Consider the following 18,973-nt stretch of genomic DNA (forward strand, 5'->3'; position numbering starts at 1 on the left):
TTTTTAACACTCTAGTTTTCATCCCTGCATAGTCAACATCACTTAACTTCAAACTATGAAATGTGTCCATCTCTTCTTTGAAAGACTGCCATTTGACATGGGACTATACTTCAGGATGATAAAGGAACTAAGCAGAATGAAATTCTCCAGTCAAGTATCAGTAACAGATGCCTAGCGAATACCTAGTCCAATAGGTGAAATCTAGTGATTTAACCTACTGCCAATGCCATTTCACTTCTGAAGCAATTTAGAATTGTATTTTCTCTGATGCTTGAGCCTCAGATTCCTAGAATGCTCTTAGGGGGAGAAGGTGGAGGGAAATACAGACTTGCGTTGCAGCAGTTTTGAGCTGTAGGAGAGAACAGCATACCTGAGAAGGGCTTGGGAGAAGTACTTCTCATATTACTGTGGGGCTGCCTAGTATATTTCTACCAGTAACTAGGAAAAAAAAAAAACCCAACACATTAGGCACTGCCTGCATATGTAACCATTCTGAGCATGCAGCACATGTCATGGTACACTTAAACCACGATAGCTGGTAAATTCAAGCTAGCCTACTCCTTGATGAAAGATGAGTTAAGCCTCTCAACACAGGGGTAGCTATACTATGAACTGCAGCACATGCTGCTTGTGCAGTGACTTGCAGAACTCTTTCCTCTGTGAAGGCTATATGTTGAAACAATTTGCTGTTTGCACAATGCAGTGACTTGCAGTTGCTAATTCACCTTTGGTGCACTTGAAACAGCAATGCACTATCTAAATGTTGATTGAATAAATGGATTAAAAGTGTATCTGACTGCAATGGAAAATTGGAGAGCAAGTAAAATAGGTCTGACACAAAATACATGAATTATTTATACTGTTAAATAGGGTAACATTTTCTGTCTCGATAATTCCAAAACTAAAAAGCTGCAAGTATAACTGCATGGAAATAAAGTTGTTTTATAGTGTTACTTGTAGAGTGGGTGTGGTGAGAAGGGAAAACTGAGAAACACAGTATGTGTAATGCTGAAATGTACAGAACAGTTTTCTACTAAGTGACTTGGTAACAGTTATTTCTTGCTATGACCTAAAATGTGTGAGGGTGTCAGCCAGCTTTTATTTTTATTATTGAAGCAGAAATACTCTTCCTCTCTTTTGAAACAAATTTGGCTAATCCAGGACTAACTCAGTACCATTCAGGGTATTGCACTGTGTTTTCTCCCTTGTGCTTTACGAAATTTTTGATAGCTGTCATAACTCCAAGGTAGCAAAGGAGCCTAACAGAGTAATTGAAAGGTTTATAAATGTACTAACTAAATGCATACATAAATGAGAAATGTTGACTTACTATCTCAAATACTTCTGGCAGCAGTAAGAATTTTTTAATAGCAATGCTGACTTCATAATTTTAAAATGTTCAATCTACTATCTCTTCCTGATAAACAAATGTTAAACTTGAGAGAAGCAGCATATTATAATATTTGCAGTTAAAAAAACAAACACACAAAAACCCCAAAACCACAGCACAACATTGCCAAGTGCATCCATATTGATGACAGACCACTCCTTTGTAGTTGCCCGAGTTGGTGAGTTGCTCCTTTCTCATGCAAAGGGGGAATCTGCTAACTCAGGGGCTTTGTTCTGTGGATGTCTTGTGTGGCATATCTCTAGGAAAAAAAAAAGCTACTCCTTCAAATGGGATTTAGGTATCAAATGGAAGGAGCTGAACTTAAAACAGGCCGGGGGCGTTTAAACTATCACTGCTGAATTTTTACATAATCTGTGGAGTGTATTAGTATGAAGCTGAATTGATTTCTGACTATACAGGGCCTTGCATTATGGTAACATACAGGTTGTGTTCTTAAAGCACTCCCCTAGTTATGTCTTGCAAAACAAAGTAGCCTAGTAAACATTGTCTGCTGTCAGCTGCTTCTTACAGAAAGATAGCTTTTCCATAAAGTAACACCTGGAATGGGGGTTCTTAAGTAAAACTGGTTCCCTGTTTAACGATGGATCTCATCCATCCTTTGAATAAGGAGCTGATGTTTCTAAAACACTCTTATATAATAGGTATTACTACGTAAGAATTGAAGTAAGACATCAGTGAGGTCAGAGAACTAGATACCTCTTCTGAGCATCTTATAAAACAACTGCTTTTTGCTAATCTTAATTGTAGTTAATTACATTGAGGAAAAAGATTGGCACAGAGGTCACTCCATTTTTCTTAACTGCAGATGGCATAAGACATTGAATACACTTGATGATTACACCAGCAACTTTAAGGATTTTGCTGTCTAAATGCCTTTGTCTCATGTAGGAAAGCTCAAGTATAGAACAGTAGTTAATCTGTGATTACCTGTAAGACAGTCTTATTAGGAACAGATCAAGAACACTTGCCAAGAAGTGTACTTAGTACAGCTCCTACTTCACTGTTTTGAGCGTGCAGTACATATTAACTGAATTGCCACCAGTGCTGACATACTCAAATCCTCTGCATTCTCAAAGCACTTGAAGTATAGCTGTTGCCAACAACTGATGGAACCAAGTACCTAAGTGATGGCTTTCAGTGATAGCTTAGTACCACTTGTTAAAGTGACAGCAGCAGCAGTTACACCAAATAAACTGGAAATTATTTTTTGAAAATGATTTACTAAAATAAACAAGTACACTTTCATTTTCAGTATAAGTTACATAATTGCATACATTTTTAGCTCTTTCTAGGTGCTTTTCATAATAAGGCAGCAGCAGTAGGCTGATGACTAAAACTTTCAGCATTGCTCTGTACACAAGGAGTCAGTGCAAGGATATTATATTTTCCAGCAATACACATTTTTACTGCATATGTTGAAGGTGAACCTCATTTTTATTTGACACAGCTCAAGCAGAAGTGGACTGTAGTGCAATTCTTGCTTATGGGAAAAGAAAGCCCATACAGTAAAATATGAATGAAGGATGCTCAAACCATGATTTGTTTACTGGAAGCAGTTAATAAGACACTTAACTTAGCCACAACTATTTGTGCTTCATAAAAAACTTATATAGGTTATAAACTAAAACTTCATCTGTAAAAGTTCTTCTCTGTAGAATAGTGCTTACTGTAAGACATAACAATGTTTCAGATCTGCTTTGGTGGTAGAACTTCCATGTGCTATCATGGAAAAATGTTTCCAGGAGAAATAATCCTCTTGCAAATCAACAGCCAGCTTCCTGACAAAAGGGAACTGGCAACTTTGAAACGCTCATTCCCTTTCTCTGTTAAAGAACAAGCCCTGACAAAGGAGAACATCTATTGTGTTAAAAGCTGTAGTGGCACAAAAATCAAAACTGGCCCCTGGGCAGGTTCATGAGTTCAATACCCATGTTCTCTAGTTCAAGTTTATTCCATGTGGCCTTAACAGACCGTATCAGACTACTAGAGGAGGAGTACTCTGATCATCTCCATCATTGGTCTTGGTTTAAGTCAGTGAAACAAGTGCTTCAGTCACTAACTCTTCTTACTGGGAATACACAGGGTCAGAAAAATGATCATGCAAACTTCTTCTTGGTAGCTGTGAATCGTTCCATGTACTACAAAGAAAAAAAAATAAATCTAAGATTCAGAAAATAATATACAATTCTCTACTGAAAGCAGCTAAGCTTCTGCTCTCAGACTCAAAAGCACTCTGCATCTAAAGCATATTTGCATTTCCTAGACACAACCATTAGAGCTTTAATTTAAAAAAAAAACAAACAACACAACAAAAAAAACCCCTTTCTGCCATTCGCTGTAATTCAGATTAATATTCTAGAAAGAAAGTCCTCACAGTGCTGAACAGTAAGATCTCAAGTGTTAAGGATGAACTAACATTAAACAGTTAAGAATGCTGCATAATAGGAAGCATCCATTATTTTTTGTCCCATCAAAGTGAAGACTTACTCCTTCACAAACCTGTCATCATTAGCTACCCTTCAAAAGATGCTGATGAAAAGAACACTGATCCTGAATCCTATGAGAAAGTTAATCTTTGAAAAACTCTTGAAATTCTTTTTAGAGGTTAGTTATGAATCCAGTACCAGGAACAAAACCAGTAGACTGTGCTTTTATTCACCAGCATAAAATCTTAGTATTGTGAGGAGGTACTGGGTAAGGACTTCACCAGAAGCTTCATTAAAAAAAAAAAAAAAAAAAGACACAAACCTTGTCATAACCTTCCAGTTCTCTGAGTTTCTTGATTTCAAAGAGGTTACCTTCCACTGCAAGCAGTGAGATCTGGGAATCACTGAGGATACTCTGAGGAAGCATGCTGAGTTCTAGACAGTTTTCTTCTAAACGCAAGACTTTGAGGCGTGGACAGTGGGAGATCTGCACTGAGATCTGAGAAATCTGGTAGAAATAGAAAACCAGAAAAGGCATTAAAATGTTTAGTGACCCATGATTACTTAAAGTGATTTGTGTGTCAGACTAACATGAAGCAATTAACATGTTGTAAATATAAACTACAATAACAGTAACTACTTAATGTGTAAGCAACAATAATGGTCAAAAAATCCAAGTAACTTTTTTTTCTTCCATGATGACAGGATTACATACACATCTGTTTATCAGATTCCTACTCAAGAACTGTTAAAATAATTTTTTGTATGATTAAATTCAGGATTTGTTAGTTAGTCAAATCAGGCAGTTGGATGTATCAGTACACAAATTCTAGTTATGATCCCTCATTTCTGTTGTGTCCAGGAGATGTCTTTTAGCTACAAAGTTTTGATAATCTCAGCTTATGTTCTGTGGATGTGCTAAATCCAAGATAAACCATGTCCTAAATCTACATGCCCGTAGTGTCTCAGTTACCAGACCTGATTCTGATTCAAATTGAGCTCAATAGCCTGCAATTCTCCCACAGTGTCGGGTACATTTTGGATCTGGTTTTTGGAAAGATCTACCACATCCAAGTGGTGAAGACCACAGAGTTGTGCAGGCACAGTCCGAAGCTGGTTTCCAGAAAGGCTCAGGGTTTTGAGAGCTGCAAGTTGCCCAAATGCAGCTGGTAGCTGCCTCAAGTGATTGCCATTCAAGTGTAGTGTTTCCAGTTTTTTCAGTTTACACAGCTCCTCAGGTAAAGCAGCTAGAAATAAATGACAGAACAAAGAAATGACCTAAACAAAAAGCAGTAAACATTAATACCCATTTAAGTCAAATAAGCTTCTGCATGGAAAACGGTGCTATATTACAGTAATTTCTCACAGGATTCCTCCCCATTTTCCAATGAAGGCACAGATTCCTGCACAGAAACTTAAGCCCACTAACAACACATGCTTTTTAACCATCTTCCATAAATATCTTAAAAATAATCTGCAGACAAGGCAGACCTTGCCTTTTTCACAGGCTGAAAACACTGCTCTGAGAGGGTTTTACACTATCAGTTATACTCTTTACTAACCACTTTGCAAATGTATTCTATGACATTCGAAGTAACACAAAATTCACAGCTTCAGGTCTGCAGCAGCCCTTCAAAGGTATTACTTAACTCACTCAAAAGTAAGTTCTCAGATAATTCATATCGTATCATACCAGCATATAAGCCTCACCAGGTAAGCTCTGCTGGCGTTCATTCATCCCTCATTCTACCTACACACGTGTATAACCCATAGCACTCCCTGAGTTCCACTACAGAGTCAAACAGGTTTGTAAATTATGTTTGTTTTTCACAAAGGCAGATAATACACAACGCATGAAAAAGTTAGTTTCTTCACCTCATCCTAATTTTTCCATAAAGTTGGACGTTTGTCCAACGGAAACCATAACAACCATTGAATGACCAGCAACATTTTCTACAGATCATCTTCATTACCTCTTCTCTATGCAAATACTAAACCATCTGACACTTAAACCTTCAGATCAGACAAGTCACAGCACAGAACATTTTATGGTTTTAAGTACTTACATGTCATTGTAAAACTGATAATACAACTAAGTTGGCAACTAGTTTTGAAGAATTTATGGTTTGGGGTTTTTTTCCTGTACATGAATTCCAAAGATTTCAGTTTAAGTGACTAAACTCCCCATTTACATCCTGTGAGAGTTAAATCATTAAATTTAGTTTCTGATCAGAGAAGTCAGGTTATTATTTTTAAAATCTGTGGAGATATTAATTAGCAGGCATACTCAGTTTGTTGTTGTTTAGAACAAGGCTCTTCAAAAAGGAAAATTTTCCAATGAGTGGTGGCAAGAGCTCTATTTTGTTGTTCGACAAGTCTATTGTCCTTAAGTTGCTTGTTAGCTTCTGCAGATCTTCGGGAAACTATGGGGGAGAAAAGAGATACAGCATTTAAATAGTTGATACAACTTTGAATGCTCAAGTTACACAGCTTAAAATTTTAATTGAAATTTGTATTGCTATTACATACTGTCATATGTATCACAATGCCCAATCACCACAGTGTGCAACTAAGTTGGCAAATTTGCTTAATACATAGTTTTTAAAATATTTTTTCATCTGAGGAAGGGAAAAGGGATATAAAGGAGACAGTCAAACATCTAGAAAGAGTAGTTTTTAAGACAAAGAATTTAAATTAAAAAGGGAAAAGGAAGTATACCAGGATACAAGCTTGTTTATGTTTTAGTCCTCTTGTGTGTTTCTCTTAAACATGCCTGTCATTTAAAAATATTCTACAGCTAGTTAACAACTCTATATTTTAGCAGAGTAGGATTGGGAAACTTTTCTCTTACTTTCCTTTTTAAATAATTATGTAAACCATTTTCCTTATTCTTATTTACATCCTGTACCACTTTAATCTGCACTTGGCACTGAGCCGAAAAAAGAAAAATCTGACAATCATCATCAGCAAGTCCTGGTCAATAGACCAGTGGTTTTGATTCTCCTTCAGTTTGGCAGAGGAAAAGGGAAGAGAGAAGTAGGACAGTGGAAGAAGATACTTTAGAAGTGTCATGGAAAATTACTGCAATATAGTTATTTTGGCTATCCTGTGAATTGTTACTAGATTTATGGTTCCAAGACATTCTGTGTTTTTCTGCAGTTCAGTCAAAGTCAAGGCAATTTCTGATATAATAAACTTCAAGATGCTTCCTGCCCAGTGAACAGCCTGTACTGACTATTCATATGACTACAATTAAATACAGCGTAAGTATCTAAACTTGACAAACTGTGGAGTATCTTTCTAGGGAACAGTATGGTCAATAGGGAACAATTACTTCCCCCCCCCCCCCCAAGTTTACAGCCCTTCTTTAAAAAGCACAACAACATCATAACTAGTACTTCTTGAATATGCATGCACTCTAAAGCACAAGATCAGAAGCACGCAAGTGTCCTGACAGACAAATCCTCAATCAGAAGACAGTGCAAGCAAAAATCTGCTCTGCAAAAAGGAAAAAAAAATCTTGAAATAATATTATCCATCACTATTTATGAGAAATACACGTACACAGTGCACTACGATAATCAGGTGGAAATTTCTTTCCAAAATTGTCAGTCATACACACAAACAGCCATGTTTCCACTAGTTACATTACCTCTGTAAGTCCCTTTCCCGTTAGCTGAAACACACCAGTTTTCTGTGCTGTCTCCAGGTGAGCTTTTAATGCACTATTTCCCATCCTAACAGTTCTTTGTCAAGCATACAGAGTTTGAGTGATAGTCTCAGCGAGTTTCTCTCAGTTATTCTGCACTGGAAAACTGCAATCCAAAGTCTCTGTGATAAACCAAATTTAAAAAGTCATTTTACGTGTCTTCAACAGTACAAGCATCTCAACACATTGAACCATTTCACTGCTACGTTTTCATCTCCCTCATAACTAAAATCTAGAACTTAAAAGATTTACCTAGCTTAAGGTGCCTTCACTATAGCAGTTTGCATATTGAAATGATGCAACAAATATAAGTGGAAAATTTGCATACTTTCCACATTTTGCCTCTTTCAGGGCCCAGTAGTGTAAGGAGATTCTCCACGGAGACTGGCCGTGATTTTAGCGGCACCTACCAGCACTGACCTGCTTTCAATACTACAGCTTTATTTGGTTTTTTGGAAACATTTGTTTCATTTAGAGACTTGACTCCTTTCTTGTGACTCTAGCTGCAGGCACACGACATCCATCTCCCATAACTCCAGCAGGGGTTAATCCCCACGACAAACTACGCCGGGTTACAGGCCGAAGGATTAGTGCCAGGTTTGTAGCCGGGAGGTGGGGAACAAAGCCTAATACGGCACGTAAACAGCCGGGAGAAGGAGCCCAAGAGAAGAAGCGCTCCCTGCCGCAACGGCTAGAAGCGGGTCAGCAGGACCCTCGGCACGGGGCAAAGCCAGTAGTGACCCGCTGCAGGCCCCGGCCCCTCCGCCTCACCCCCCCCCCGGCCCCACCGCGGCTGCTTGGCGCTCGCCCTGGACCCGCCACGGCAGGGAGCTCCGGCAGGGGCAGCCGGCCCGGCCCAGCCCGGCCCAGCCCAGCCCGGCCCGGCCCGGCCCACCTGTACAGGCGCCGCACACCGACGCTCCGCGGCAGCGGAGCCCCCCGCACCCTCCCCCGCGCTCCGCCTCCGCCCTTCGAGAACCGACGCTCCCAAAGCACTTACCGGCTGCCCCGGAACCGGACGCGTGTCACCCCTCCCCTTTCCTGTCACACCCAGCATGGCGGCCGGCCGCCGGCCATGGATGCCTCTATCCGCCCGGGCTTCCGGGACACCCAGCATGGCGGGGCGTCGCCGCCCCGCTTCCGCAGCGACGGCGGCCGCCAGACCCGGGCCCCGCGGGGCAGCCGGGCCCGCGGCCGGGGCGCTGGAGCTGAGCCGGCAGCGAGGCGCGCAGGGCGGTGAGGAGCGGAGCGGCGCTGCGGCCGCCCGCCGCCATTGGGAGGCGGGGCAGCCCACGGCGGCGGCCGCCCTGCTGGCGCGGTGCGTGGCGGCGGGCGTCGTGAGCCAGGTAACGGCCCGGGGGCCCGGAGGGGGCCGCGCTGGAGCGGCTGTGCAAGCTGGCGGCTGCGGGGAAAAGAGTGGCGTGACAAAAGCTACCTGTGGTAAAGGCTGGGAGAAGCCGTGGCTCAGGTGCTGTGTCGCAGCTCCCTTCCCTCTGTGCCCGTCGTCCAAGTACGTGTGTCCTGACTGCGGGTGCAGTGCCTCACGCTCAGCCTCCAGGTTGACAAACCTGTGCTTTAGTGCTTTACCTGCTGCAGCGCCGGCTGTGTGTCTTGAAATAAGACGAAAGTGCTAAACCCTGTTACTGTTTGTGTAAATACTTGTTAATTTGAAAGGTAGAGAAGTTTTTCCTTTTATTGTGGGATCTCTTGTGTTTTTGGCTGATGGCAGCTTTCCTTACCAGGAATAACCGTACCTTCTGGTGTGTATTTTTCTGGAGGGTAGACATGAGGGTTTTTTTATGCTCTCTAGCGTGTTCCAGCAGCATGCAAGCCAGTATTATTGAAAGTGCTCTCATACCTCCTTTTATGAAATTTTATTTTCACTTACGTTCATTTTCCCCAAACAACGCATGTATTTTATGAGTTGCTCAGGTGAAATTTACTGTATTGCATAGTGCAAGAGATTAACAGTAACTTTAGACTATTAAAAGCCAATCTTCAGAATTTGCCTGATATGTTCTTGCTGCTGACTGCATCTTTTCCTGTTGTTTTCCTTTCACAGGAGACATTGGATTTAACCTGTAGAAAAGCCCCGTGCTTTGTGAAATTCTCAGAGATGGAAAAAATGGCAAACATTCAAGCTGAAATCAATGAGGTACAGCCTTTACTGTTGTCAGTGTACACTCACCACTTCAATACTTAGAGATAATATGTGGCACCTGATGAGGTATTGGACTGCCACATGCTATTGTTTCATGTTTTGGCTTTTTTTTAGCAGTTCAGCTGTTCAACAGTTGGCACTTTTTCCCCAGTGGACTGAGTTGTCATAAAGAGAAGAAGAAAATTATGAAACTAAAGTTTTGGTACAACTGGACAGACGCAGCAGCCTGTATCTTTGACTGAAGTGTTACCTGAAGTTTTTTGAAGAAACTGAAGAACAAATAAGAATTTGTAGTTGACTTCAGTTCACAAAAATGTGTTTCTTTATAGGCAGCTAGACCATTTTGTTGATTAGCAAGAGGTAACCTCAGTCATTTCCTACTGCCTGAATTGCTGTTGGCTTGTATTTTATGGTAATGTTTTCTGAGCGTTTGCTTGCTGGTACAAAAACTGTGTTTATTGTTACACAATGTGGGCTCCAGCAGCTACAAAGCCTTACTGCAAAGCAGTGTGACAAATTTGCCATTTACTTTTTTGGAGAATGAGTTAAACAGCTGGCATCATCCTGTATTGACAGGCAGAAGGAACAAACAGCTCCCAGTAAGGTGGCTATTTAGCCTCTTTTGCTGGAAGGTTTCACATGAACAGTTGTCAGAGAGAGTACTTTGTAATATGCTATGAGTGAAGCAGGTTTATTTTTGTCCTCTCCTCCGTGATCAAGAAAAGCAAAGTTCTCTATGTGTCCTGAGAGACTGATATGTCATCCTCTTCTATACTTTCCTCAGTCTTCTCTTGTCTAGCCAAAAAGACCACAACTCTTCCAGCCAGTGGACGGTATCTGCTGCTCTTGTGCTGTTTTATCACTGGAAAGAAGTAAAGCTAGGAGTTGCACACGAGAGCGCTTCTCCCAGAGCTAAAAAAATCCAACACAACACAAACCAATCTTTCCCAGAAGGAGGAAACTTGGGGCTGTGAGACACTCTTTAATAGAATGTAGACAATGAAACTGCTTTGTAGGAGATGTAAGTTTCTGTGTTTTAGGAATGAATTGCAGGATCTGTCTTTTCCAGCACAAATTCCCAATAAATCACCAAATTGGTTTGGTTTGTTTTTTTTTTTAACCAGTCTTTTCCTATTGACCAAAAAAGCCCCACCTCATAGTGGAAACACTCCAGAGGGCATGGTAACATGCCCTTATGCAAATGCTCGCTCTCTTTCACACATACACGCTCTCCCCCATGCTCCTGCTTTCTCCCTTTCTACTTCCTCCCCCACCCCAAGAGAGTCAACAATATCTGGAGAAGTATGTTAAAAATGCATTTTCATTTCATGTTATTATTCTTGTAGAAGAAACTGAAAACTGAAATTCTGCAGTTGGAGAAGGAGACAGCAGACATTGCTCACCCTTTTTACTTAGGTAAGCGCAGTTGTACCTTAGAAAAACCAAGAGTGTTAAATGACTTCATCAGCAGATTAATGTTTCATCTGAGTACATGTCACTTCTAGAAGTTATTGCAGCTTTCTCCACTGGATAGCTTGTTAGACATGGCAGGTGTTTTATGAGCCCCTAAAGAATGCTTCCATATTATTTGAACTTGCACTCTCTACTGTCTCAGTAGAAGCTCCGTGTGTAACTCATTCTCCAGAAAAAGTGTGGGGGGGTCGATGGTCAGCTCCCCAGGGTCAATGGAGCATCAGGAATTCAGAGACCATCAGTAACCTGATTTCCTTTCCTTGGTCTGTGCGCTACTTTGCTGCTTTTCCAGTAACTCAGTGTATTTCTGCTGCATCTGTATGCCACTAAAATTACTTGGATTTTCATTTTAGTGTTTTGGGAGCATATGTATTCATCTCTTTATTATTTCGCGCTTTTCCCACTACGATTTGATGGATGCTTAAAAACATTCTAGCTTGCTACTACTGTGTTAGGCTAGTGAAGCGTATTTTAATACTTCAATGCTATGGTATAGTTTAAGAAGTTGATTTAATCTCAAAGGCAGTTCACTTAAAACTATAAATAATGTAAAACGATTAACAAAGCTCTGTCTCTAAAAAGTAAGTATTATGATTTTGAGGTGCATGCTGATATTAAGTCCTATACACTCCAACAAAAGTCATTCTGATTAACAATATCTTTCTTGAGTGTAAACTGTCCAGTGCAATAGATCAGACTTTTTCCTTCTGTCTTTCTCTAGAAGAGATTTTGCTCTTGTTTTAGCAGGACAATAGTTTCAACTTTGCAATTTTATTTTATAGGCAAAAAATGCGAGATTTTGCAAGATATGAACAGACACTTGGAAGCTGTACTGAAAGAAAAGAGGGCTCTTAGGAAGAGGTTGATAAAGCCCAGATGTCAAGAGAGCCTGCCTATTGAGGCTACTTTCCACAAGTAGGCATATAGGCATAATTGTTCTTTGTTTGCATGAGTCCAAATTAATTTGAACTAATGGGCAGTAAAAACCGCGTGCTTTCATTCACTTTTCCATTGAGAAGAATAGAAATAAAAGATGGTAGCAGAACCTCAGCTAAAAGCTAGTAGTTTACTCATTGCTAAATTCATAGAAAGGTAGTGATACATATTTTTATAAATATTTGCTTAGGTTATTGGTTTTGTCTTCTGAAGATTACACAACAAATTGTGATGTATTGTTTTAAACGGATGTGTTAAATGCTTGATTCGTTATGCCTCTCCATAGGTAGGAATTGTTACTTTAGCATTTGGTGTCTTCCTTCCACTGTGCCTTGCTCAGAGTACATGTGTGAATGATTCACAGACATGCATAGTACATGTTTTAAAAATATAGTCCTTCTTCTCATGGCCTAAAAGTCTAGCCCAGTTACTGAAGAAGTGCATATTCACTTCTGTAATTCCTGCCCTACTTGTTGCTGAGAGTCATAAAAGAAGTGTAATTGCAGAGAAATTAATTAGATGGTTAGGAACTTGTGTAAAACTGGAGGAAGAGGACTAAGAAAACCCACAGGGGAAGAAATAAGAGCTTGGAAGGATTAAATCCTCATTGTTTTGCACAACTTTTGAATAGGGGGCTCATTCTTGGTTACAGGTATGTAGTAGAGTTGTTGACTGAGGCTGTGAATTTCATTGAGAAGCTTGAAACCCATTTGCAAACTGTAAGAAGCATCCCTCAGATACCGAACATCATGAAGAATATGGTGAGTAGCAAAAGAACCGAGCCTTCTATCTCCTTCAGCATTAAGAATTCAACGCTGTTTGGTTGTTTAGGTTATTTTTATGTCCTGCTAGATTGATGGGATGAATAGAGATGAAATCCAACTCTTTTCTGCTTCAGGACACTGCTTTGACAAAAACAGAGGTGCTCGTGATGGAGTTGGAGGAGCTGGCAGAGCAAATATTGAAATGGAGAGAACTGCAAAAAGAAGTGTATTCTGACAGCATCTGCAATACTGCTGAATTGGACTTTGGCTTATCTTTAACCTAACAAATCGTTTTCCTCAAATAGGATGGCTATTCGAAGAACTACCTTTTTACGGTCTCAGGTGAAAACTGCAACATAGTTGTACTTGAATCCAACAGAGACTTTGTAGGTAGTTATACTTCTGTTCTTATGTAACAGTTCTCCAACTATTTGAAAAAAAAAAGAAAAACAAACCAACAAGGATGATGAGCAGTAGCTTATAGGAAGACAGACTACTGAGGAGACTGTTACAGAGTTCCTTTTTGAAATAGTTGGATAGGATTCCCTTGGAGCCTGTATCATCAATGCGAATTTGTTTTGATATTTCTTATGCACTTGCTATAGTGTATCTGTTAATTTTTATAAGCATCTTGATAAAACACTGTATTTTGTATGTCACTATAAAACTTCAATAAAAGTACTAGATTTCAAGATTTTAGTTTCTTGCGTTTTATTTTGTGATTAAAATCCTATAATTATAAGAACAGTGCAAAGTCTTAGGTCCTAGCTTATGCTTCCATGGGAGTTCCAACCAAGAAATTAAACTAGTTTTAAGTTAGAGTTTCTTATGGCTATGATGTGGTTGTGTGGGAAAGCAGGAATGGACTCGGTGATATATGACAGGTTTACTGATTTGCAAACCACATTTCTATGACAGTGATAAATGTATTCTTCAGTCTCTCCTTTTCTGTTGCTTGCCCTATCTTCAGTTCCCCCCTTAGAATAAAACTCTTGTTCCACGAGTATGACTGACAATTTAGCAAAAGCATTGATTGTTCCAGTTTGCAACCTTAGTGACTTTTACATCATGAAAAGACTTGTTGGTAAAATGACGCTGGCAGGATGTCTATAAACCAGGACAGTCGATTATCTTTGGAGGATGTCCAGTTTTGTATTCAGGATACAGGGCAAACTGGAGGTGGTGCAGATGTATTCGTTTTGACTGTTGTATCGTTTGTTATCTGAATTCTTCATACATCCAACCTGTTGATTTCTGAAAGTAAGAGCCCTTTATTTTTTGAAAGGAACCACTAGGTGGCTCAATACCACACAAATTTCACTGTCGTTTCTCTGATTATTGCATAAAAACTTAAAGATTTATTCCTTAATTCTACTTTGATTCTTTGTTGAGCACACTCTGATCTGACTTACTTGTATTTGGTCTACTCGATATTTGAAATTTTCTGAGAATCCTATTTTAATCTTTGTAGACTACATCATTCTGCTGGTGATGTCAAGGAGTAGAGCTTAAAAACTCTCGAGTATACTATGTAAGTGTAGCTGATGTTCCTCTCTGCTGCTGTTGAGAAAAGTTAAAAGGATAGAAACAATTTGGATTAAGTCAAGCAGAATGTCAATAGATAGGATCTGAGAATATAAACCGGCATTTGAGTCCCATAAACTTGGAACACTTTGTGTGAACGCTTCCTACATGTCATTGCAGGACTTGAGTCGAAAGTCCCACTTCATTCTCATTTCAGATGTGTAAACAAAGGTCTTAGACACAATTGCAGAGGAGGAGCTGGCATTTTAACTGAAAATGCTTTGCACAGTCTGTGAAATGGGAAGAAACAGAATCCAGACTTCTGGAATCATTGTCCTGTGCATCTATCACAGGCTTAACCTCTCTCTCATTGTCTTACAGTGATGATTTAGGTTGGCCAAATTAAAGCTGTTGTAATTTAATGCTTCCAGAAATAGGATGAAAACATTTCTAGTTAGTTTGTTCATTATAATTTCTTGAAATGAAGACAAATACGTGTTTTTGCCATATCCCAAGGAGTCAAGCATACTTTCTTCTTTTACTGTATCTGTTATTGGAGAGTTGACTATGGAGATTGTAGAGGTTAGCTAATACTGTTTGCTATTGACATACCAATTCATTCTTTAGGATGATTAAAGGGATAAATCTATTGAAGTAAAGAGTGATTCTCAGCTTGTAGGTATTCATTTCAGCATCTCTGTGGTGGGTCATGAGTTGGGAAAAGTGTTGGCTCTAAAGGATACGTCCCATACTTCACTCTGAAGGTTTCTGTATTGTGGTGTCTTTTTCATTTAGATTTAAGGTTTCTGGAGCTTAAGGCAAATTGACTGATGAGGAGAACTATACTTAAAGTACGAATAAATAGTACAGTTAAAAGGCAATTTAAACAGAAGTTGTTTAAATGGACTGTAATGTATGATAATATATGATGTTCAGATATAGCTCCAAGTTTCTCATTTCAAAATGCAAAACCAGAAAAAGTCCAGTTAAAAATGAGAAACACCATTGGCAAAAACCAAACAAGAATTGTCTGTTGAGCCTGGTGTCTTGTTTATGCATGCAGCCAATGCTGCTTGCTCTCATGTCTTCACAATAATGTCGGTAGCTGACAGGGACAATATTCGAAAAGCAATTTTTTTAAACTTTTGGTGGTTTTTGTATTACTCTAAGTGCAAAACCTTTGTCAATGCAACAGTTTGACACTGATTTCAATTACAGTCCTTTGGAAGTTTCAGAATTGTATTTTACACAATAAATACAACCCACATAAAGGCTGGAGGTTTTCAAAGGAATTTAAAACACTTTCCTTTAGCACTAGTAAGGAAGGGATACTTACCTTCCTTAAATTACTGTCGAATTAATTAAATGTGGAGTGCTTTGTACTTTAAACAGTGCTGGCTTTCTGATCGCCTGCACGTTACTAGGAAGAGAAATGTGGTCAAACGTACGTAGGATTAGCCTGACAGGTTTTTACTTAGAAACAAATTGGTTTCTCTTGGGTAGTCCCTAGTAGTATCTTCATGGCAGCACCCATCTAAACTCGCCAGTAAAATCCGGGCTGTTACGCTGCTGCAAATGAGCATTTGGTGGTGCTGCCGGGGGAGCGGGGGTATCCCTGGCGACTTTAAGCGTGAGACCACCGTCTCTTGGTCTGGAGGTCCCGCTCTCCCGGGCGGACGTGTTTTAGGCGGAAAAACCCGTTTTGGGCGCTGGCGAGGCTGCCGCGCGGCTGCTTTGGGGAGAGTTTTCCCGAAACCCCTCCTCTGCGCCCGGGGAGGTTTCCCTCCCGCTCCCGCGGGGGCTGCCTGGGCCGGGCTGGGCCGGGCCCTCCCCTCCGGGGCGGGGCGGGCGGGCGGCTCGGCTCCTCCCCGGGCGCTGGGGCGCTGCGCCGGGGGCGTGATGCGGGGCCGGGGCGCGGGCGGCCGCGGCTGCTGGGCGTGAGCCGAGCCATGGCTAACGTCAAGGTGGCCGTGCGGGTCCGGCCTCTCAGCAAAAGGTGCGGCGGGGCGCGAAGGGGGGACGGGGAGGTCCCGGTCGCCGCGGCAGCGGGGCTGATACGGGGCGGCTGCGAGGGGCGGCGGGGTGCCGCTGGTCCCGTCGGCGGGGCCGGGGTCGCCGCGGTGGGGTGGCTTAGCTGGGACTGAGGGAGGGACAGCAGGCGCGGGGGAGCTTAACGGTGAGGTTCGAGGAGCGGCGGGACTCTTCTCTGCGGGTCACTAAAAGCTTGGAAAGTTTTCTTGGAAGAGTCGCCCCTGGAGCAGTTAGGCTGCCTTCCCTCTTCCTGAGCTCCCCAAAATAGGACAATTGTCATCCAGTGTGAGGGAATCTTCCCTTCCCCTTTTGTTGTTGCTGTTTTTTCCAGCGGGAGGCAGAGCCGGATATTCCCATTGTCGCTCAGCTCCGCTCCCTCCCCGGCTTGCTTGGCTCCAATAGAAATCCCAAAAGCTAAATTATATGGCTTGAAGACAACTCCCACAAACAAGAAGATGCCGTAGCACAATGCTCTGGTGTTGTTTGGATATAATACCTAATTAAAACCTTGCAGACTTTGGAAATTCGGGGAGGAAAAGAAAGAGAAAAAGCAAGTAGCCCAAATTTCAGTGGCTGGTAATTTACTTCTCCTGTTGGAGAAACGCTATAGCCCGTCAGGCAGAAATGGCTTGAAATGTGGCATGAGCTCTGAGGGCCAGTCTTTGATTTGATGCTGCCTTTCTTTTTAGCATGAGGCCCTCATGTTGTCTTCTGACTGCATGGACTTCTGTGATAAATAACTCTTTCATGCAGTAGAGAAAATGATTCTTGAAGAGTTGTCTAGCCTGAAAACCAGCCTAGTCATTTAGCCGGCAATACAGTAGCATATTTTGCACTTCTAAATTCTTATTTGTCGATGGATTTTTTGCAAGACAAGATGCCAGAGAGTGTTGAATAAAATTTAAAAAACAAACCTGCTAGCCTTAAATATAAAAAGGGAAAGGTGGAAAGTAATTTACAGGTTTTCAATATATTTTACCTTTAACTCAAAACTAACTGATTTAAAAAATGTTTTGTCCATAATTTCATTAAAAAACAGATTGGGTAATATTGATCTGATTTATTGCACAGCTGTGAATGGAGCAGATTTTAATAGACACTGGCCTATTGTAAGAAGAGTTGCAGCACAGAAGTAAGCTAAGTTTAGCCTTTCATTGTTTAGTGTTGCTTTAGTGTTGGAGATATTATTTGATTTTTATTTTCTTCTGTATTGTTAGACATTCTTAGTATTTACTGGTTAAATAGATTGCCATTATGCTCTCTAGAAATAAAAAACAGTACACAATTGCTAAGTATTGACATTAAATGACAATTTGGTAATGATACTAAGTTATCCAGACCATAGGACGCTTTTGGTTCAGTCTTGCAGAGTTCAGTGGAGATCGAAAGTATTTAAAAGTCCAACTTGGCGATGTATTTCATTGTGCAGTCAATGACATATTTGTTTCTTCCACAATAGCATTTGGCTGCCTATTTGCAATTATGCAGTGGACTTGGTAGGGTCTCCTGTAGACATAAGTTAAAATGAGTGTTTCTTAGCAGTTGGGGAAGAGAGGCCAAAGACTGAATTGGCAGGGGTGTAATCTTCCCTCTCACCAGATCCTCCTTGGTAAGGAACTTTGCACTGTGTCTGTCTTAATGTGTCTTCTCCGATGGGTAGCATTAAGCAGTGCATAACAGTGCCTGTATCATTATAACATTGAACAGCACCTATAACTCTGTCAGATAAGGTGTGATAAACAGGAAAACCTTCAACACAGTCAGCACGGGCCAGCTGTTTGGTCGGGAGTGTATCTTGGAGAGGAGGGTGGGATTAGAAAGGTGGACAGCCTCCTGCACATGGGAGAAACTACTCTGGCACTGAAATGGAAATGTTTGTACGAAGGTGAGAGTGGAAACCCGGGAGGTAATATGAGAAGAAACTGTTAAATAATTCCACCTGCTCAACCTGTGGCAGTGTAAATGATGGGATGGGGAGGCAGAGACCAGTCTTGTGATATTTGACCCTAAAGGCAATAGGCCATTTATTCCTTGTACTGTGTTGCCACAGGTGAGGTCAGCAAATGTGTTTCAAGATGGATTTTTATATGTTATAAAAGGGACGGGGAAGCGATTGGATGTTCTCTGTGAAGGCTCTGACACGAGAACTTGCTTTCTAGCCTTGACCAAAATCGTCCAAATATAATGACTTCAAGGCAAATACCAAATATATGAAGGCTTAAAGTAATCTTGATAGAGATTGAAAGGGCTAAAGCTCTCAGTGGGGATAAGGGCCTGCTCTTTCTATTCCAGCTTCTTATACCACTTCCATATTGTGGTCACACAAGACTCTCACCCTCTCCTATACACACACGCCATGATTGCCTCTAACAGGTACCCATGTTGCCAGAGCTCCTAGGATGTCTTAGGTGCTTTAAAAAGAAAAACTTCCTGCATAAAAATTTCAGTTCAACTGGGTTGAAGTACTGTAATGTGTACAATTGCAGTTCCAGCCAAAAATATTAAACTTTGTTTTTTAGGAGTCCCCAAAATTGAAAA

At 41.0% G+C, this 18,973-nt stretch overlaps 3 protein-coding genes across 5 annotated transcripts in view; 2 read left to right on the forward strand and 1 right to left on the reverse strand.

The window, feature by feature from the left end:
- Positions 1-2,640: 2,640 nt before the first annotated feature.
- LRRC57 (leucine rich repeat containing 57) lies at positions 2,641-8,737 on the reverse strand. Of its 3 annotated transcripts, none has more exons than XM_072864884.1 (6): positions 8,547-8,737; positions 7,490-7,668; positions 6,125-6,260; positions 4,816-5,084; positions 4,160-4,345; positions 2,643-3,549 (listed from the first exon to the last, which is right to left on the reverse strand). In XM_072864884.1, the coding sequence occupies exons 2-6, from the start codon at positions 7,571-7,573 to the stop codon at positions 3,508-3,510; spliced, it is 717 nt and encodes a 238-aa protein (XP_072720985.1). In that variant the 5' UTR covers positions 7,574-7,668; positions 8,547-8,737; the 3' UTR covers positions 2,643-3,507. The 3 variants fall into 3 exon arrangements, with proteins under 3 accessions (XP_072720986.1, XP_072720985.1, XP_072720984.1); XM_072864883.1 differs by lacking the exon at positions 8,547-8,737 and adding an exon at positions 8,442-8,534; XM_072864885.1 differs by lacking the exons at positions 6,125-6,260; positions 7,490-7,668; positions 8,547-8,737 and adding an exon at positions 5,904-6,110 and having other exon boundaries at positions 2,641-3,549.
- Positions 8,575-13,572, forward strand: HAUS2 (HAUS augmin like complex subunit 2). Its single transcript, XM_072864882.1, has 6 exons — positions 8,575-8,892; positions 9,609-9,701; positions 11,054-11,123; positions 11,963-12,095; positions 12,769-12,877; positions 13,015-13,572. Exons 1-6 carry the CDS (start codon positions 8,602-8,604, stop codon positions 13,162-13,164), a joined length of 846 nt encoding a protein of 281 aa, XP_072720983.1. The 5' UTR covers positions 8,575-8,601; the 3' UTR covers positions 13,165-13,572.
- A 2,781-nt stretch (positions 13,573-16,353) lies between these two features.
- Positions 16,354-18,973, forward strand: part of STARD9 (StAR related lipid transfer domain containing 9) — a 118,079-nt gene continuing 115,459 nt past the window's right edge. Inside the window, exon 1 of the mRNA XM_072864248.1 lies at positions 16,354-16,400. Within this exon, the coding sequence (XP_072720349.1) occupies positions 16,354-16,400 (47 nt within the window). The remainder of the gene's footprint in view (positions 16,401-18,973) is intronic.

This window comes from Ciconia boyciana, chromosome 6 (genome assembly GCF_034638445.1).
Source record: "Ciconia boyciana chromosome 6, ASM3463844v1, whole genome shotgun sequence".
Lineage (NCBI taxonomy): Eukaryota > Metazoa > Chordata > Aves > Ciconiiformes > Ciconiidae > Ciconia > Ciconia boyciana.